Source organism: Sorex fumeus, unplaced genomic scaffold (genome assembly GCF_029834395.1).
Source record: "Sorex fumeus unplaced genomic scaffold, SorFum_2.1 ptg000037l, whole genome shotgun sequence".
NCBI classification, from domain to species: Eukaryota; Metazoa; Chordata; class Mammalia; order Eulipotyphla; family Soricidae; genus Sorex; species Sorex fumeus.
The window spans coordinates 62539018-62560697 of NW_026606094.1; the positions used below are offsets into that span (position 1 = coordinate 62539018).

A 21680-nucleotide genomic window follows, 5' to 3' on the forward strand; every position below is an offset into this window, starting at 1 on the left:
AGTATGTAAGAACCATTATCACTGGGGCTAAAGTGATAGGACAGAGGGCAGAGAGTTTGCCTTGCATGCAGTCCAACCAAATTCAATCCTCAGCATCCTATATGGTCCCCAAAGCACCGCCAAGAGTAATTCCTGAGTGCAGAGTTAAGAGTAACCCCTGAACATAGCTGGGTATGACTCAAAAAGCAAAAATCAAAAATAAATAAATAGAAGGATTGATTTACAAAACTTAAAAAAAAATTAACAAGAATCAGAATCATGTGTGTGAGCATCACAATTAGGTATATGCATCCAACAGTCATCACAACAACATAAAGGGAAGGGATAAGGAAAATAGATAAAGTTCAATTACATTGTATGTTTCAGTCTCTGTCTCAGTTCAGTAATGAACGACTCACATGTGTGGGGCTGAATGTTAGATTCTCAGCATGAAAAAAGGAAATAGAATAAAATTTGAAACATGTAAATATTACATGTTTCAAAATTCTGCTTAAATATTTAATTTAATCTCTCTACTACACCAATAACATTCTTAAATATAGCTTACTACTGCATCAAAAAAAGAGTCATTCTAGTTCAAGGAGAACAGCAACTAACAAGCTGAGTAGCAGTAAGCTATACGATATTCCAAAAAATGTGATGAGAATGCAAAATTTCAAATCGAGATATTTCATTTTTCTTTACCAACCTGGAGTTTGCACATAAACTTTTCTACTCCCTTGAAATGTCTAAAAAACAAATGACATCGTCATATAAGGATTTTAAATAATACACTGAGAAAATACTGATGAAAACCTAGATGTAAATCCTATATTTTTATTTTCCTGAAGACATAGAAAAAAAATTTATAAATACAAAGTTAGATTGGGCCCCTGAGTCCTATAAATAGGAGATATATTTCATTTAAAGTTCAACTTCTAACTGAGATTGGAAACAACACTGATGCCTTGCTGAATGCTGGGATCTTACTGACAAAGTAAATATGAAAATACCAGTATCAGAAAATATTTCTGCCAGACAGTCTAAAACATAAAAAAGAAAGTAAATCACATCCATTAAAATAAGCCCTAATTTTCTATTTAAGACTTACATATCCAATGCACTTTTGGACTCCTTCAGCAACAATTTTATGTCCTTCTGAAATTTAAATTTATAGTATCATACTTTGGGAAAAAAACACTGGGCTGAATGCTACATTCATATAGCTGCATAGAGTGCACAACGGGATTGAATAAAACATGCTTTAGATATTTTTTGCCATTGCTTGCTTTGTTAAGTGAGGAGTTAATAGCACTTTAATTGATCTCTGTGCTTTTTAAATTAAAGGATTACCAAGTCATCAATGATTTTGCTTTCAGTCAAAAAGTCTATACTAACAAATCTATGTAATATTCTAATAAAAATTAAGTTTTTGTGCATAAAAGCTGGAATTTTGTGTTTGATGCTTAGAAGGATCTGACAAGGGAATGTGATATCCAACACACTACCAAGACAGTAGGTTCCTTTTGCAAAACTGATTCCTAAATGTTTGTGTTTAAAGAGCAAAATATGATGAGAATGAGGATTGCTTCTGACATTACTTAGTTCTACTCAACTCTGAGGGTTTTCCTGTTATCTTAGCAAGCACTTTTATGTGGATGTTTCTGATCAGACTCCTTGTCTTTCTAACCCTCATTTCAACTTAAGGCTTAACCTTTCTATCTAAATGTTTGACCAACACATTAGCTTCCCAAATGAGTTCAAAATAAAAACTTCACAGGTTACAACTAGCCCATTTGTGCTTCTGTGCAATTCAGAAAAGGCAGTCTATTTTCAAAATACTTGGCTTGCATCTGTCAGAAATCACTGCATATTCCATTTCTGCCTTTAACTCCCTCTCTTTCCTCTATTTCAGTGAATCTACCTTCTAACTTTTTCCTATCTGCCACCACTGTTTGTCTTCTGTTTAGTTTATAGTTTGCTGCAGGTTGACTTTAGGTCAACCTTGTGACCACTCACTACTTTCAGACTAACCCAGAGCGATAGCACAGCGGTAGGGCGTTTGCCTTGCATGCAGCTGACCTGGGGTGGGGCGATTCCTCCGCCCCTCTTGGAGAGCCCAGCAAGCTACCGAGAGTATCTAGCCCGCACGGCAAAGCCTGGCAAGCTCCCCGTGATGTATTCAGTATGCCAAACACAGTAACAACAAGTGTCACAATGAAGACATTACTGGGCCCACTCAAGCAAATTGATGAACAATGAGAGGACAGTGCTCCAGTGCTCCAGTTTGTCTTCCATCTCTAAAGTCATGTGTGGGTTCAACATTCATTGTCTGTCACCTCTAGCAACTGCCATTCATAGCATGATGATTTCTCTAGCATCTCCTCTTTCCCAAATTATGCTTCAAATTTTGTGTTTGCTACCATCAAGCTACAAGTCTCTCCTCAATTTGTCATATCATCTGCTTTAAGGTATGACTACTTACAACACATTTTCACAGGTTACAACTAGCCCATTCAGTACAATTCAGAAAAGGCAGTCCATTTTCAAAATACTTGGCTTGCATCCGTCAGGAATCACTGCATATTATAATATACAAACAATGACTGAAACATGGTTGTAGTAAATACAGACATCTGTGAAGTTATCACATGAATGGTCACAAATCACAAATCACAAATCATCCTGTTATTCATCGATTGCCTCGAGCAGGCCCCAGTAACGTCTCCTTCATCCTAGCCCTGAGATTATATTCAAGGCTCTTTAGGAGAATGAGACCCATCATTGTTACTGGTATTTGGCATATTGGGTACGCCACAAGGAGTTTGCCATACTTTGCCGTGTGGGCAGGCTACATTTGGTAGCCTGCCAGTTTGTCCAAAGTAGGAATGAGATAATAAGATGTCATAATAAAATGTCGCGCAGCTGCGAATGCGGCCACGCGGTTCCGAGATCTGGTTTTTTTGACTTTGTCCCTCTGCCAGTACCTTCATGTGTGCAGAGAGTGGTCTCAGCATGGTGGTGGCTGGTCCTGGAGGTCTTTGGCTGCCGAAGCCCTGGTCGGGGCGGGGAGGAAAGCTCAACCCGCTCCCCTCCAAGGGGTCCCAGCCAGCAAGGACAGTCAGGCGCGGGGGCAGAAGACTCCACTCTTCTCTTCCGAGATCTGCCCCCGCGCCTGACTGTCCTCGCTCGCCGGGACCCCTTGGAAGGGAGCAGGTTGAGCTTTCCTCCCCGCCCCAACCAGGGCTCTGGCAGCCAAAGACCTCCAGGACCAGCCACCACCATGCTGAGACCACTCTCCGCACACATGAAGGTACTGGCAGAGGGACAAAGTCACGCGGGTTCCGGGGCCAAGATCTCCAAGCTTACCCGGATTTGGGCCGAGCATCCTCCACCCAGATCCTCCAAATTCCAGTAGGCGGGGGTCACACCCACCAACTGGCCCCCTGGCGCCGTGTAATCCCATCAGCGGCCAAGACTCAGAGACACATGAATGGTATCCTCTAAAATTTTTCAGAGCACAATATTCACACAAGCCTAGGAAACCAATTCCCCCAACTACAATTCACAGAAGCCTGGAAAGCCAATTCCTCAATACATTTTAATGATCCTTCATGAACTGTGAAATTTAGTGCAAAACTGTCAGATTTGTACAAAAGATACTCCATGCTTGACATAAAGCTTAATCTTTACCATGATTTCCTGTTTTTTTCACATCTTCACATGCTTAAATTCCTCTCTAGCTCTGAAAGTTTCCCTAGAACTCATACTCACAAATGATCATGCCTTTAATCATTTTTCTGCCTGGTATTCGTCTCTTCTTTTTTGTACTTTTTTTTTCTTTTTTGTACTTTTAGATATCTGTTGGATAGCAACACTGGGAGTTGCTATTTCCACTGGGGAAATTCAAAAATTCAAAACCGTTTGCCAATTACAGAGGAGAGAAGATGAAAGATGAAAGAGAAAGAAGAGAAGGGGGAGTGAGTGGGTGAGGAGGAGAAGGAGGAGGAGGAGGAGATGGAGGATGAGGAAGTCTGCCACAGTCTGGGGTTGGTAGGGGGTCGTTATGGAAGGGAAACTAGGGACACTGGTGCTGGTAAATGTACACTGGTAGAGGGACAGAACACTGTATGACTGAAACCTAATCCTGAGCAGCTTTGTAAGGGTCTATCTCACAGAAATTCAATTAAAAAACTTTTTAAAAAAGTACAAAACATATGGCTAAACTGTCACTTAATAACTTAAGTCACTTAACTTCCCGTTAGTCATCAATTTGCTCCAGCGGGCGCCAGTAATGTCTCTATTTGTCCCTGTCGCGTGCTAGTGTAGCCCAATGGCATCTGTTCGCTCTGGGAACATGAAGAGCCTCAAACTGATCATTCATGATCTTGACGAAGAAGTCTGACCATCTGATAGGTGGGCAGCCACGCGGTCTTTTGACATCCCGTGGAATCCAGTCAGTAACAGCTCTAGTCCAGCGGTCTTCTTTAAATCTCATTACATGACCAGCCCATCTGATTTTTGACACCTTGGCAAATGAGATAGCGTTCCTGATTCTTGATCATCCACGGATGTCGGAACTCCGGATTTTTTCTCTCATTTGAGTGAAACGTGATATTCCAAGCATAGCTCTTTCTATTCTTCTTTGGGAGACCTGAATAGCGTTCTCATCCTGTTTGCGTAGGGCCCAGGTCTCTGAGGCATATGTTAATGCAGGAAGAACAGTGGAATCAAAGAGATGAGCCCGGAGCTGGAGGTTCTTCGTCCTCTTAGCTATTTCTTCGACGTTCTTGAAGGCGTTCCAAGCCGCTCTCTTCCTCCTGCGCAGCTCGGGTGCCAGGTCATTTGTCATGTTGACTTCTCGACCTAGGTACACATAGCTGTTGCATTCGGAGATGGTCGTTCCATTGAGAGCGAATGGGGCATCAGGAACGAGGCTGTTTCTCATAAAAATTGTCTTCGTAAGATTCAGCTGTAGTCCTACCTTTCCACACTCATGGTCAAAGTCGGCCAGCATTTGTGCCGCTTGGCTGATGTTTGGTGTTATTAAAACAATGTCATCAGCAAAGCGGAGGTGGTGTAGTTGCCAACCATCTATCTTCACTCCCATTCCTTCCCATTCCAGTAGTCGCATGATGTTCTCGAGGGTGGCACTGAAGAGCTTCGGTGAAATGGTATCACCCTGCCGAACCCCTCTCTTGACATCAATTATGGCTAAACTGTATTCAGTTTAAAAAAGAAGACAAAAAGTACCTAATCTTATTGTTGTACAGAATGGTGGAAATTTAAATCAAATTTATATTTATATATTTATTTTGTTGGATATAAAAGTAATTTGCTTGATTTATAATATACTATAAATAAATTTATAGTATATATTTATATTTATATAGTTTTATTGTTGGATATAAAAGTAATTTACTTGCTTCGGCTAACCAATTATATGTGTAAAAATATAATTAATTTGTAATGTCTTCCTACTGTTGTGACACATTTAAAATGTATTCATTGTAAAAATAAGAATTTGTGGACTAGTATAGAAACAGACTCTTAAAATATATTCTAATAACCCTGAGATCAATGATTAATGCATCGTTCTTAGAGGAGAGAGTTACCAGACAAGAAATGAATTTGAGTTTTTTTACATGAGTTACACACATAGTTACCCTTGCACCCTAAATTTAGCATAAGAAAATGTCAACACCACTGCACAAAATGCTTATAGTATTATCTTGGTCACAACCCATGGCAAACAACACATTTATGAATTGTCTGAAACACAGACTTAGTAAAGTTATGTCCAAAGCTTTAATTTGGTTCTTGCAATTGAAAAACTATTTCATGTTAGTAGTCCCAGGCTACTGTGGATGTCTCTCAGCAGTAGTTGCTAAGTCTTAACCATCATGACCTTGAACAAAATACTAGGGATTTTTAAAAATCCCTTCAGCAAAAGTTTTATTGTTTGTGGAATTGTCCTCAGAGTGGTGTGAATACATTTAGCCTTCATCACTTGGTACAGCAATCATAGCGTCATGCTATTTATTTCTAATAGTTAAAACTATAGAGATGCTATTGTGATATGTTCTGTGGAATTTAAAATGCAGTGATTCAGTATTACATGTCACTTTAGTAAAATGTAAAGTTGTTTTTCTCAGACAACTTGGAATGAAGATTTTTAAAAAGATTAAAAATCCTCTTATTTGAAAAAATTTAACTCTGAGTTATTCAGATTCTTAACCACCTCATCCTCTCCCACTTAACCCATGGATTATTAAAGACAATAATATTGATACCACAATGAAGCAAAACTAGTGGTTGGGCAAATTAAAGAAACACAGCCATTTACCTCAGAATTCATATTCTCAGAATAAGGACAGATATTCTTTAGCCACATAAATGTGGAATATTGTTGAGGAAAGCTAATTGGCATGAATTAAAGGCATCCATGAAGGCAGTTCATAAATAAACTGACAAGTATTAGAAGGCTTTCCAGAGGAAGTGACAAATGAGCTAAAGCTGAAAGTATAAAAATTAACAAAGAGGTTGAATGATAAAAGAGATGGAGGAAAGTCCTTAAAGAAAGGCAATATGGCTCAGTCCTCAAAGCATGTTGCACAGGAGACTCAATGGATTGAAAGGTTATACATCATACCGCATTTCTTGGTGCAAAAGGCTAAGCGAGACAAGGAGCCCTTTGCCCTAATAACAAGATGCCAGTAAGTTTTAAGTTTCTACATTTTTTAGTTATATTTTCTATTTGTTTGTTCTAGTTTACTCCTGGGCATAACTTTTTGACTCTTCAATTTCTTCCAGGATACTGTTTTTTCTCTAAAGCCACCTCTTCAAGTTCAGGAACAATGTTCCTGAATGAACAATGTTCATTACAAATTGCCTAGAATTCCAAGTTTTTTTTAAAAAGTTCACCTCCACTCAGGGTCAAGTCAGGTAAGGGTGAGTTCAACTTTTCCGTAAATTCTACCTACAGTCAATCTCAGGTGCTTTGTTCACCTGAATATACTCAATGATAGATAATCTACATCTACAGGTCACCATAACTTCCTGCATCATTATGTGCAAAAAAACAATCAGCCTTATCTTTTTCGACCACTATAACTATGTCCAGTCACACAGCTTGGCCTGTGCATACCTGCCAAAGCCACCATGTCAACAACTGAGTAGACATGCTGCTTCTGGGAAATGACATCCCTCAGATACTGGGTGCCTTTTCACATCTGTGTGCTCGGCCTGACCTGGGCTTCTCACAACTGATATATATTAACATGACCTCAAAGACCTGAACCTCTTGATTTACATAATTATTCAGGGTTTTATAGAAGAGGAAGACAAACTACATTTTTGAATCTACGTTTAAAAAGAGGTAGATAAGTTAAGGTCACTCATAGAAGAATAAGAGAACTATACTTCAAAGTTCATTGCATGGGGCTGAAGCGATAGCACAGTGGGTAGGGCATTTGCGTTGCACTCGGCCAACCCGGGTTTGATTCCCAGCATCCCATCTGGTCCACCGAGCACCACCAAGGGTAATTCTTGAGTGCAGAACCAGGAGTAACTCCTGTGCATCTCCGGGTGTGACCCAAAAAGCAAAAAAATAAAAAATAAATAAGTAATAAAGTTCATTCCCCTCAGAATTTTCAATAATTGTCAACTAAAACAACAAAACAACAACCAAATGAATATCTGTCCTGTGTGCTTACCCTACTTTGTAACTCACAATGAATCGATAAAAATAATAATAAAATAATGATAATAATAAAGTTCATTCTATTGAGGAGTATGCCCTGTGGCACGCATGCACACGTGTGTGTGTATGTGTGTGTGTGTGTGTGTGTGTGTGGCTTTTGTGCACACCCTGCAGTGCTGGGGGCTTATTGGCTCTGTGGGAAGAGATCACTCCTTTCAGGACTCAGGGGACCATATGGGGTGCCTGGAATCAAACTCAGCCGCCTGCAAGGTCAAGGCCCTACCAGTGTACTATCGCTCCAGCCCAGGCGTATGCAATTTTCAATCAGGAAAAAAAAATCGTCAATCCAGTGTGCTGACCCTACACAATTTCTCCCTTCCTTGGTACGCGAGACACTCCCGCCACCGGCCCCGTTGGCACCACAAAGATTCCTTAACCGAGCTCTCATAGACCTGCTGGATGTGACGCCCACAGAGCCGGCACCTGGCTGGTCACTAAGTGCAGCGGCTGTAGCAGGAAAGCAGACACCGTAAGTGCCCTGCGGGTCCCGCGGCCTGGCTGGAGGCGCAGACAACTGTGAGAAGTCCTCAGAGAAGAGACTCTATGGGAGTTACGGGTCATTGTCAGCGTCTTTGGCTCATCCATCCTCCTCACCCTTGGCAACACCTTCATGGCATGTCTACCAAACAACAGACGAGGCTTGTGAACAACCGGGAGCCTGTCCTGCTTCAGCGCCAGGAGACTCCACGACAGACTGGCTGCTGTCTGAAGGCTGAGGAGGCTTCTCTGTTTCCAGGACCGGCAGGCTGCCCTTGGGGGTTGGGAGTGTGGGCTGTTACCTCACTCAGGAGAACCAGCGCCTGAAGAAAGACTTGACATTCCGCACCCCCCCCACACACACACATACACCTATTTATATTGAAGTGCTGTATTTACAGTACAGTTAACTGTACTTTTATGCATATTATCATTCCTCCTCAAAAATTGTTGTTGTTAACACCCTCAGGACTAAATTAGGTAATGTTTTGAGGAACAATAGGAAAAACCCTTTTAAACCAATCACCACTGATTCAGGAGACTGGAATCAAAGGACCTTTGCTTGGAGACAAGATGAAATGATGTCTCCTTTAGGTTTTTGTTGCTGTTAGTGGTGGCTGTAACAGAGGCCACACATCCGCTTGCAGTGCTGGGTTCATACTCAGGACTCGCGGGTGAGAGGCCTGTACTCTACCACTTGAGTCACATCCCTGCCGTGATTTTTAAAATTATTATTTAGAGGATGCTGGGAATCGAACCCGGGTTGGCCTCATGCAAAGGCAAACGTCCTACCCACTGTGTTTGCCTAGCATATGGCCCACCTGGCCGACCCAGGTTCAATTCTTCTGCCCCTCTCAGAGAGCCCAGCAAACTACCCAGTGTGTCTCGCCCTCACAGCAAAGCCTGGCAAGCTCCCCATGCTGTATTCAATATGCCAAACACAGTAACAAGTCTCTCAATGGAGTCATTATTGGGCTCACTCAAGCAAATCAATGAACAATGGGAGGACAGTGCTACAGTGCTATTATTTAGAGGCTGGAGCAATTAGTAGAGCAGTAGGGCTTTTGCCTTGCACGTGGCCAACCCAGGTTCGATTCCCAGCATCCCATATGATTCCCTGAGCACCTTCAGGAGTAATTTCTGAGTGCAAAGCCAGGAGTAACCCCTGTGCATTGCTAGATTTGACCCAAAAATAAAAAAAAAAACCACTAAAATTATTATTTACTTTACAATAGCCAGAATCTGGACAAAACCTGAGTGCCCAAGGACAGATGACTGGTTAAAGAAACTTTGGTACATTTTCACAATGGAGTACTATGTAGAGGTTAGAAAAAATGAAGTCATGAAATTTACATACAAGTGGTACTACATAGAAAGTATCAGGTTAAGCGAAATGAGTCAGAAAGAGAAGGATAGACATAGAAAGATTGCATTCATCTGGGGACCGTAAAGTAACACAATAGGAGAGTGGCCAAGATTAGTACCAGGAATTTTGCTCCATGGCTTGGAGGCCAGCCACACATGCTAGGGGAAAACGCAGCTCAGATAGAGAAAAGAGCACCAAATAAAGGGTGTTGAGAGGATCCTCCCAGGATGCGAGAAGCATGCTGAAAGTAGACTATAGACCAAACATGATTGCCACTCAATGCCTCTCTTGCAAACTACAACACACAAAAGGAGAGAGAGAACAGAGGGGAATGCCCTGCCACAGAGGCAGGGTGGGATCGGGGGAATGGGGGGTGGGAGGGATACTGGGATCCGTGGTGGTGGGAAATGGGCACTGGTGGAGGGATGGGTATTTGATCATTGTATAATTGAAACCCAAGCACAAAATTTGTAAGTCTACAACTGTACCTCATGGTGTCTCAGTAATAAAAATTTTTAAAAAATAAAAATAATAAATAAAATAAAATAAAATAATTATTTAAAGGTGAACTGACAGACTGAACATCACCGAGCTCGGATTATTTTTCAAATGGCCAAAATAGTCAGCCAGGGAAAGACAGGCTCTGGGAACAACCCCAGACCAGATGCTGAAGCTGAAGCCAACAGAGCTGCTATGCTCTACTAACACACCAGGTGCCAGTTTGGTTTTTTTTTTGGGGGGGGGAGGAGATCCTGGGTGAGGGAGCATGAAGTGGAGGAACTCATTCCCAAATCAAGATTTGGCAGCAGGAGGACCTGACCAAAGAAAAGTTTTTCAGAAGGAAAGGGATAAAATGATCACACAAGAGGGAAGGGGAGGAGTTGCAAATTACAGCGTTCACAAGGGAGACAAATAAGACATGATTTACCCAACCCCAGTACCTGAAGAGTTTATATTTCTACAGTGGCATTTGTCATCCCATCATTCTTCTGCTCAAAAACTTTTAAGCACTTTTAGGATGGAGGGTAAGTTGCCACAGCCCTTGTTATTTCTGATCCTATACAATCTGTCTCCTCCAAAATCAACTCCCACTTCATTCCAACTCTATATTTATTTCCACCTCCATGCTTGTGCTAATGTCATTCCTCCTTCTTGAAATAAATTTGTGCTTTTTTTTTTTGACCTCAGTCATCTTTTATTCATGCATTAGAACATCACATCTATGGAACTTTCTACTTCCTCTGTAAATTGCATTCCCCCTCCAATCCCATTGTATGGCTTTTGTTACAACTTTGTATACTCTTCCTGTGTGCCTTCTTATTGCTCTTCTATTCACAACCAGATATCATTAATGCATATTTTTGTAAAATTCTGTTATATTGTTATGGGATTTTCTTGTATTTCCCAAGTAAAATACAATATCTTTATCAGAAGTCATGAATGTAAGTCATAACTTTATCAGAAAGCATGATATAAGTGTTTTTGAAGTTCTTGGTAGAAAGTTAAAACTTCGGAGAAGAGGTATTCAACTGTTCAACCAGAAATGAGCAATTCTATTTCATAAGCGACAGTGACATCTAGTGGTTGCATTGTTGCATAGATAATTTCATGGTTGTATGGCTACATAGACGGATAACTAAGGTATTTTTAAATATAATGCACAAATTATTTAATAAAATCAAATTATTCTAAATTAAAATTCCTAGTAAAGTGGTTTTGGCTAGAGCTATAGCACAGAAGTAGGGCGTTCGCCTTTCGCGCAGCCCGCCCAGCTGAGCCAGGTTGATTCCTCCGCCCATCTCGGAGAGCCCAGCAAGCTACTGAGAGTATCTCGCTGGCGGGGCAAAGCCTGGCAAGTTCCCTGTGACGTATGCAATATGCCAAACACAGTAACAACAAGTCTCAAAATGAAGACGTTACTGGGCCCCCTAGAGCAAATCGCTGAACAACGGCAGGACAGTGACAGTGTCAGTAAAGGGGTTTAGAATTTATATTTCTGTGTTCTGTCCTCTCAATGTCTTTCCCACCTTCTGCGGCCCAACAGCCCACAAATTGTTATTAAGGGGTCTCCGCACATACTCCTTACAAACCACAACTTTCTTTCCCCGTAGGAAGATCTCCAGAAGCTTTGTGGCTATTATGAGATGCTTTTAAAATTCTCTGATTTCTATAAAGATCAAGGTTTGTGTGTTTCTATATTTATTTTGGAAATGAAATCTATAATTAGGAAGAAGTAGGACATGATAAATATAATGGGTAGAAACTCATTCCAGAGCCACTCAGGAGAAATAAATTATGGAATGGAAGAAAACTTGCAGATTTTAGTTTTAAAGGAACTTGATATCACATGCTAATTCTTCCTGTTAAAGTCACGTACTAATTATGATACAGTAACATCCGAGGCTAAATTTCCTAAAATAACAAGGATTACATATACCTTATTAGGTGACTTTAGGGAGAATAAAATAGAATCATGTACAATAAAATTATCTCTTGTGATAGACAATGACAACTATTACTATTTCCTACACTTTAATAATAAGATTGTCTTCATATTTCCATATGATATTTTAAAAACACAAAGCCTTTGTTTCTTAATTCCAAATTGTCAGCAACTAACTTTACTCCTTATTTACATTGCCTGACCTTTCTTGATTTCACATGCCTAAGTAAAAAAATAGTTTGCAATAGCTAATTTCAGTCTCTGAAAATTAAATAGGAATTATAACCAACTGTGCATTCTTAAAAATTGTATAATAATAAAGGTTTAACACTGAAAATTTTAAAGTAACTTCAATAGTTGCGATGATAACCTAGGTTTGTGGAAATAAAGCAAGTTACTAAGAGTCACTTTGCTAACAAATTGACCTCAATACCACAATGTATGAAGTACTGATTTGTGTGGCCCTCTTGTGGGCAGAATGTGAATCACAGTCAGTCACCCTTTTTAAATATATTTACTTTTTGTTACAAAGTATCACCTGACTCTTGAATTTTATCTAAACCTAAAGATAAAAGAACTTCTTTCAAATTTTTCTTTTTTGCTCTTTGGGTCACATCCAGCAATGCACAGGGTTTACTCCTGGTTCATGCACTCAGGAATTATTCCTGGTAGTGCTCAGGGGACCATATGGGATGCTGGGAATCGAACCTGGGTCAGGCTGCGTGCAAGGCAAACGCCCTACCCGCTGTGCTATCACTCCAGCCTACTCCTTTCAAATGTCAACCATTTTTTACTCTTACACAAAATTTTGGAGAATTTTTTTCAGACAAGAAATCTCACATATGGTATTTTGTCTCCCAGTCAATCCCAAAGCCAGAGGTAGAACTCAACTATACATAACTCCCCAAGAGAAAACTAGATTACATGGAAACAGTGAACAGTAGTGTGTCTTGGGGGTGTCAATTTTATTTTTAAACTTTTATTAGTGAAACACCATGAGGTTGTAGACTTACAAATTTTTGTGCTTGGGTTTCCGTTATACAATGATCCAGGGCCCATCCCTCCACCAGTGCCCATTCTCCATCATTTATATCTTTTTTTAATTTTTGTTAGTGAAACACCATGAGGTACAGTTGTAGATTTATAAATTTTTGTGCTTGGGTTTCAATTGTACAGTGATCAAACACCCATCCCTCCACCAGTGCCCATTTTCCACCACCACGGGTCCCAATATCCCTCCCACCCCCATCACCCCCATCCCACCCTGCCTCTGTGGCAGGGTATTCCCTTCTGATCTCTCTCTTCTTTGGGGTGTTGTGGTTTGCAAAAGAGGCAATGAGTGGCAATCATGTTTGGTCTATAATCTACTTTCTGCATGCTTCTCCCATCCTGGGAGGATCCTCCCAACACCCTTTATTTGGTGCTTCTTTCTCTATCTGAGCTCCCTTTTCCCCTAGAATGTGTGGCTGGCCTCCAAGCCATGGAGCAAAACTGATGTCAATTTTTTTAACTGGAAAAAAATTCAGTGATCTATTCTAAATTCCATTGAGTATATTCACTGTATCACTTTATCATTGTCATCCTGTTGTTCATTGATTTTCTCGAGCAGGCTCCAGTAATATCTCTATTCGTTCTAGCCCTGAGATTTTAGCAAGTGCCACATTGGAGGCTCCTTCAGGCTAAGAGGAATGAGACCCATCACTGTTACAAAGGGTTTGCCATATCTAATACACCACGGGGAGCTTGCCAGACTCTGTTATGCGGGCAGGATGCACTTGGTAGCCTGTTGGGTTCTCCAAGAGTAAGAAATAGACAATAAGAGGTTGCGCGGCTGTGACCTTCACGTGTGGAGAGTGGTCTTAAGCATGGCTGTGGCTGGTTCTGGAGGTCTTTGGCTGCCAGGGCTCTGCTCGGGGCTGGGAGGGAAACTCAATCCGCCCCCCCTCCAAGGGGCCCTGGTGAAGAGAGCCAGGTGTGGGGTCAGGAGATTCTGCGCTGTTCTATTCTGGGATCTGGGTTTTATAGTCCCTGGGTCTTGGCTGTTGATGGGATAACACGACATCAGGGGCAGTTGGTGGGTGTGACACCTAGCTACTGGAAGATGAGGGATCTGGGTGGAGGAGACCCAGTCCCAATCTGATCAAACTTGGAGATCTCAGCCCTGGGTCCTGCACACCTGGATTCCTCTTCTGGTTTCTTTATGCATAAAGCCCGTCCAAACGTGTGGAGAGTATATTAGAAAACATATATTTTTAAAACACACACACAAGAAAAAGCTTCCTACAATTCCAAACCAGATAATAGAAGCTAAGAGTTCTCTCTCTACCTAAGGCACATGCGGCTTTTGTCTTCTGTTGAAGAGTATTTTAATTTTTGTTTATTTGGAACACATCTGCCTGAGCTTAGAGATTACTTCTGGCAGTCCATGGGATTCCATTCAGTGCTGATGTTGGAACTGATACCTCTTACATGCAAACCATATTCCCAGTTCCTTGAGCACTCTCTCTGACCCCCTGCAGAGTATTTAATAGAAATATAAAGGTGTGGAAGAAGACCTGGTTTCTAAATCTTAGTTTCTATCTGATATCAAACAATTGAAAAATATCATCCCAGATTTTTAGAGGGTTGAACAGGTTCTTTTTGTTTATACACAAATGACCATTGCAGAAAAACTATTCCAGACTGAAGTAGAAACTATTAACTTGGACTTGCTAGTCTGGTGGCAGACAGAAATAATAGACTAACCAATGAAATAACACTTTAAATTTTGTACTGGGAAGTGGCACAGGCCTCATCACTCATAATACTTAGTCAAAGCAAATTATAGAATTAAATTTTATGTCAACACATTAATAAGCATACTTATCTCATGAGGCTCCAGAAAAGGACTTTGTAGAGAGTGACAGCAAATATTTTAACAATAATGAAATTCGCCACATTTTGTAACCCTATAGAAATCACCAATGATCTCATAGTTCTAAAACTCTATCCCAAGATGGTAAATAATAATCTCCAGCCTAAATTCAGGGTTCAGAAAACTCAACTAAGACTATAATTATGTGTATATGTGTTGTTATCTTTCTTAGACATTCTTTTCCATCAATATCATATGAAGCTCTAATGTTTATATATTTTTAATGGTCCAGAAAAGAGAAACATTTTATTATTAAAGTTCTGATAATTGGTTTTCAAACTTGGCCAAGTATCTCAGAACTGAGAAAGGTTTTATAAAATGCATACTTCTGGACTTTATACCAAAGATTCTGATTCAATAGCACTGGGATAGAGTTCTATAGTCAGTTTCTAACGTAAACAACACTAATGAATGCATTATAGCAACAAAACTATGCAACCTATAAGCAATGACTTCCTCCTTTTTCCAGGGAAAGGAGATTTTTCTTGCATTGCTTATAAAACTTTAAAAATGTATAATTTGTATCTCTATATAATTACAAATTGAATAAACTGATTTTAACAAGGGAAGAACAGTTATTGACGTTGATAAGAGCATCATAATAAAGGTTTTCTCATCTGGAGAAATATGACTGAAAAGTAAAGGTAAAAGACAAATGTAATCATTGATCTATCACTGTATATTATTGTAGTCATCTCTTGTTACTAATCTCAAAAAAAGCATTAAGAAAATGCAGAAATCAAGGACCACAAAAATTGAAATCATTTTTCTTAATAGAGTTTTAAAATTATTGGAAAATTAATAGAGTTTTATAATTATTTTCTAATATATTGACTAATTCATGCTTTACTGGTCCTGAATGGACTGACTATTTCAGGGTTAGCTAATTTCTAAAGTTAGCAAAAAAATTTATCCTGGAGTTATTCTTTCATATATATAACAATCAGTGCAGAACCTCAACCACATACAGAGCAAACCCTAACCTTCATGATCTAACATCCCAAATTCAGTCAACTAGACAGCCCTAAAACCTATAGTCTAGTGAATTATACACACTAACCAATTCTGGCCCATGTATTCTATTTTTTCTTACTTTTTCTATAAAATCCATAATAGAGGCTCTACTGAATGACTTTCCCTGCTTCCCCTGCTTCCTGACCAATCCTGGTGCTTTCCTGAATAATCTCATGTGGAACCGCATTCCTGTATTTCTAAAAATTGTAAATGTAAATTACTTCCATGGCAGTGGCATCCATTTTGTGTGTCTGACTGTCAATTGATCACTTGACATCCGGTTACTCATCGATTTGCTCATCCCTGTGGAGTGCTAGTGTAGCCCAATGGTGTCTGCTTGCTCCAGGAACACAAAGAGCCTCAAACCGATCGTTCAGGTATTGACAAAGAAGTCTGACCATCTCGTAGGTGGGAGGCCACATAATCTTTTGACTTCCTGTGCAATCCAGTCTGTAATGACTCTAGTCCAGCGGTCATCTCCAAATCACATTACGTGTCCAGTCCATCTGATTTTCGATGCTTTGGCAAATGAGACAGCATCCTAGATTCTTGATCGTTGATGGAGGTCAGAACTCTCGATTCTTGTTCTCACTTGAGTGAAGCATGATACTCCAAGCATAGCTCTTTCGATTCCTCTTTAGGAGAAACAAATAGCATACTCATCCTGTTTTCATAGGTCCCAGGTGTCTGAGGCTTATATTAATGCAGGAAGAACAGTGGAATCGAAGAGATCTGCCTAGAACAGGAGGTTCTTTGAACTCTTAGCTATTTCTTTAATGCTCTTGGAATGTGTTCCAAGCCGCTCTCTTCCTCCTGTGCAACTCAGTTGCCAGGTCATTCATCATGTTGACTTCTCGACCTAGGTACACATAACTGTTATATTCAGACATGGTCGTTCCATTGAGAGTGAATGGAACGTCAGGAATGAGACTGTTTCTCATAAACATTGTCTTTGTGAGATCCAGCTGTAGTCCAACCTTTCCACACTCACGGTCGAAGTCGGCTAGCATTTGTGCCACTTGGCTAATGTTTGGTGTTATTAAAATGATGTCATCAGAGAATCGGAGGTGGTGTAGTTGCCGACCGTCTATCTTCACTCCCATTCCTTCACATTCCAGTCATCACATGACATTCTCAAAGGTGGCACAGAGAGTTTCGGTGAAATGGTATCAGCCTGCCAAACCTCTCTCTTGATATGGATGATCACTTCCTTGTGGAATGGTGAGATCGTGGTAGTGAATTCGTAATACAACTCACGGAGGATCCTGATGTATTGAGTTTAAACTCCCTGTTTGACTAGGGCTTCGACGACCACTTCAGTCTCAACAGAATCAAAGGCCTTCTTTAAATCACTGAACGTTAGACAGAGCAGCATCTTGAACTCCCAAAAAACCTCAATAAGCTTGGTTATCATGTTCATATGGTCGATCGTGCTAAATCCTTTCCAGAACCCAGCTTGCTCACATGGTTGTCCTTCATCTAGTGTTCTGCTAATCCTATTCAGGATGACTCAAGATAACTGCTTGTAGATGACAAACAACAGGCAGATTGGGTGATAGTTGCCAATGTTGTGGATGTCTCCCTTCTTGTACAGTAGTACAGTCCTGCTGGTTTTCCACTGGGATGGAAACTTGCATTCAGACAGGTAGCCTGTGAAGATCCGAGCCAGAGTATTGATGAGAACTGATGGCAGGTTCTTCAGGTGTTCGGGTCTGACCTTGTCTGGGCTAGGTGCTGCTCGCTTCTTTACTGATGAAATGATGTGTTGGATTTCGGAAGGGAGAACGTTGGGAACGACATATCCATCCTGCGGAATTTGGTATGTGGGCAGGCGAACATGGCTATTAAAGAGATCTGAATAGACGTCATGGATAATCTTCTCCATTGCCCTTCTGGAAGATGTGATAAATCCATCAGGATATTGGCGGGCAATCCTCTTGGTCTTGTAGTTGCCAAAGGACAGGTGGGCTTTGCGAATGCTTTTCCCGGCTTCTGCTGCATCGGCCAGCACTGCTGCTCTTCTCTCTTTGAGGTCTTCCTTGATCAATTCTCTGCTCTGCTTTGCGAGCTCAGATGTTCGCTCACGGTTGCCTGAGGCTTGCACCAAGTCACGTTGGAAAATGAGCTCAAGAGTTTTCAAAGACAGGCATCTTTTTTTGGTTATCTCTCTCTCAGCATTCCTTGCACAATCATGGAAGTAACAGTCGGCCATATTGTTCTTTAATGTTGCCAACGATGGCATCTTCCCATGTTGCCACAATAGTGCCAAAGAGCGCCCAGTTGGTGGTCGTTTTGGGAATTCTCTTCTTAAACTTTGCAGCCCTTTCTCCCCACTTCTGTAGAAGCAGAATTTTGCATGAAGGTAACGGCGGTCCGATCCCATTTGGAATTTTGGGACAACAGTGACATCGGTCAGGCAAAACCGTTGATTGAATATGATGTGGTCAATTTTGTTGTGGAACCGTCCACCAGGAGACTCCCATGTCCAATGTTTAGATTTTGCCTTCTGGAACTGTGAGTTACCATAGATGGTCTTGGTCAACATGATGAGCTCAGCTAGTCTCTCATCCTGTTCGTTCCATTCTAGGCTATGAGTCCGGATGTGGAGTTTTTTGGCTGATCTTCTCAGTCCTATCTTGGCATTAAAATCACCAACAATGATCTTGTAGAAGGTGTGGTCTTCTTTATAGAACTTCTCCAGCTCCATGTATAACTTCGCAATTTCTTCTTCATCATAATTGGATGTTGGTGCATAGACAACAAAGATAGAAACTGCCAGCAGTGAGCCACATCTATTCAAGTGTAATCATCTGATTCGGGTTGTTAGGCATTTGAATGTATCAATGCTCATGGCCAAGTTTGTGTTGACAAAGACACCGACACCACCGAGCCTCTTTTGTCGCAGTTCTGAGGAACAGTTCCTCTCCTGTGTTGAAAATGGTGTGATGTGATTGATGCCTTCTCATCTCAGTAGATCAATGATGTTTCACTTGATCTTTCACTCTTGCACCGTCAGGTCCTCGATGGATGCATCCAATGCCAGCGTACATGCATTGAAAGTACAGACAGTCATTTTTGTCCTTCTCTATTTTGGCAGACTAGTTCGGCCTTGAGATTTTATCAGCCTCTCCTTCCTCATCCTTCTTAACGCTGCCGTATTGGTGACTCTTTCAGTGTCAGGGGAATGAGACCCATTGTATTTACTGGTTTTGGCATATCAAATACACCACAGATAGATTGCCACGCTCTGCTGTGTGGGCGGGATACTCTCAGTAGCTTATCGGGCTCTCTGAGAGGGATAGAGACTTTTAGGGTGGCCTCTAATCGCCCTTGCAGGTTATCCCATGGTTCAAACCATATTTGAACCCCATCAAATATGGTTTAGAAGATGGGTATTCCAGCAATACCACTCCTGGGAATATATCCCAGAGAGGCAAAAATGTATAGTCGAAGTGACATCTGCACTTGTTTGTTCATTGCAGCACTCTTTACAATAGCCAGAAACTGGAAGAAACCTGAATGCCCAAGAACAGATGACTGGTTAAAGAAACTTTGGTACATCTACACAATGGAGTACTATGTAGCTCTTAGAAAAGATGAAGTCATGAAATTTACATACAAGTGGTACAATATGGAAAGTATCATGCTAAGCGAAATGAGTCAGAAAGAGAGGGATAGACATAGAAAGATTGCATTCATCTGGGGGATATAAAGTAACAAAGTATGAGATTAATACCCAAGAATAGCTGAGATCAGCACCAGGAGGATTACTCCATAACTTAGAGGCCAACCGGGTATCCTAGAGGAAAGGGCAGCTCAGATAGAGAAGGGAGCACCAAATAAAGGATGTTTGGAGGATCCTCCCAGGAGGGGAGATGCATGTAGAAAGTAGACTATGGACTGAACATGTTTGCCACTCAATGCCTCTTTTGCAGACCACAACACCCAAAAGGAGAGAGAGAACACAGGGGATTGCCCTGCCACAGAGACAGGGGGGATGGGGGGATGGGGGTGGGAGGGATATTATCCATGGTGGTGGAAAATGGGCACTGGTGGAGGGATGGGTATCTGATCATTGTATAATTGAAATCAAAGCACAAAAAATTGTAAATCTACAACTTTAAAAAAAAATAAAATAAAATAAAGGAAAAAAAAAAAGAAGATGGGTATTAAGTGTCCTGTGATCATGATCATGACCATCCTGTTGTTTGTTGATTGCCTCGAGCAGGCCCCAGTAATGTCTCCTTCGTCCTAGCCCTGAGATTTTTTTTTGAGTGCCATAATCAAGTATCTTTCAGGGTTAGGAGAATGAGAGCCATCATTGTTACTGGTATTTGGCATATTGGGTACGCCACAGGGAGTTTGCCAGATTCCGCCGTGTGGGCAGGTTGCATTCAGTAGCCTGCCAGTTTGTCCAAAGTTAAGAATGAGATAAAAAGATGTTGCGCAGCTGCAAATGTGGCCACACGCTTCCAGGAACTGGGTTTTATAGTCTCTGGGTCTTGACCGTTGATGAGATTACACGGCGCCAGGGGGCCAGTTGGTGGGTGTGACCCCTGCCTACTGGAATATGGAGGATCTGGGTGGAGGATGCTGAGCCCCGATCCAAGCAGGCTTGGCGATCTCAGCCCCGGGACCCGCATGCCTTTGTTCCTCTGCCGGTACCTTCATGCGTGTGGAGAGTGGTCTCAGCATGGTGGTGGCTGGCTCTGGAGGTCTTCGGCTGCCGGAGCCCTGGTCAGGGCAGGGAGGGAAACTCAACCCGCTCCCCTCCAAGGGGCCCCGGCGAGGACAGCCAGGTGTGGGGGCAGGAGACTACACTGTTCTTTTCCAGGAACTGGGTTTTATAGTCTCTGGGTCTTGGCCGTTGATGGGATTACATGGTCTCCTGCCCCCACTGCTGGCTGTCCTCGCCAGGGCCCCTTGGAGGGGAGCGGGTTGAGTTTCCCTCCCCGCCCTGACCAGGGCTCCGGCAGCTGAAGACCTCCAGAACTAGCCACCGCCATGCTGAGACCACTCTCTACACGCATGAAGGTACTGGCAGAGGAACAAAGGCATGTGGGTCCTGGGGCTGAGATCGTCAAGCCTGCTCGGATCCGGACTGAGCATCCTCCACCCAGATCCTCCACATTCCAGTAGGCAGGGGTCACACCAACCAACTGGCCCCCTGGCGCCGTGTAATCCCATCAATGGCCAAGACCCAGAGGGTCTTATGAGGTGTCTGGAAAATGGCCTGGAGCTTGGAAGTGGCTGGGTAGTGGAGGTAGTGAGTTGTGTCTGGCTATAGTGTATTAAATTCTGGATACATTTTTCAACTTCCCCAATCATATTAACAATTTAGTAGAAGGTTTTATTTTAGTAGCTGTGTAATTAATCTAATTTTCAATAATATTCAGACATTTTTCTTTTTATTTTTCTTTTGGTTTTCTTAAAATACATTTTTATTTTTAAGTGAAACTGTAGGAAGATAATTCAACCTCTTTGAGATCATCTTGTCATGAATCAGTTCCATTTACTTTTGGAAAAACAGTAATAATCATAGTTCATTAAGTTGGATTTGTGGTTTATAGCAGTCACCATAATCTGTTTTTGATATAAATAAAATAGTGTGAGTCAGCTAATGAAAAATAATTTTCCCTCTGTGGACTGAAAATTATTTCAGAAACCTTTTAAAATTCAAAGGGGCACTGCATTGCTTCTATAATGTGCCTAATGTTCATTTCCA

General features: G+C 41.4%; 1 protein-coding gene across 1 annotated transcript in view; it reads left to right on the plus strand.

The window, feature by feature from the left end:
- ABCB5 (ATP binding cassette subfamily B member 5) overlaps nucleotides 1-21680 on the plus strand; it is a 172966-nt gene that overhangs the window by 9463 nt on the left and 141823 nt on the right. The window contains 1 exon segment of the mRNA XM_056118701.1: nucleotides 8032-8210. Within this exon segment, the coding sequence (XP_055974676.1) occupies nucleotides 8032-8210 (179 nt within the window).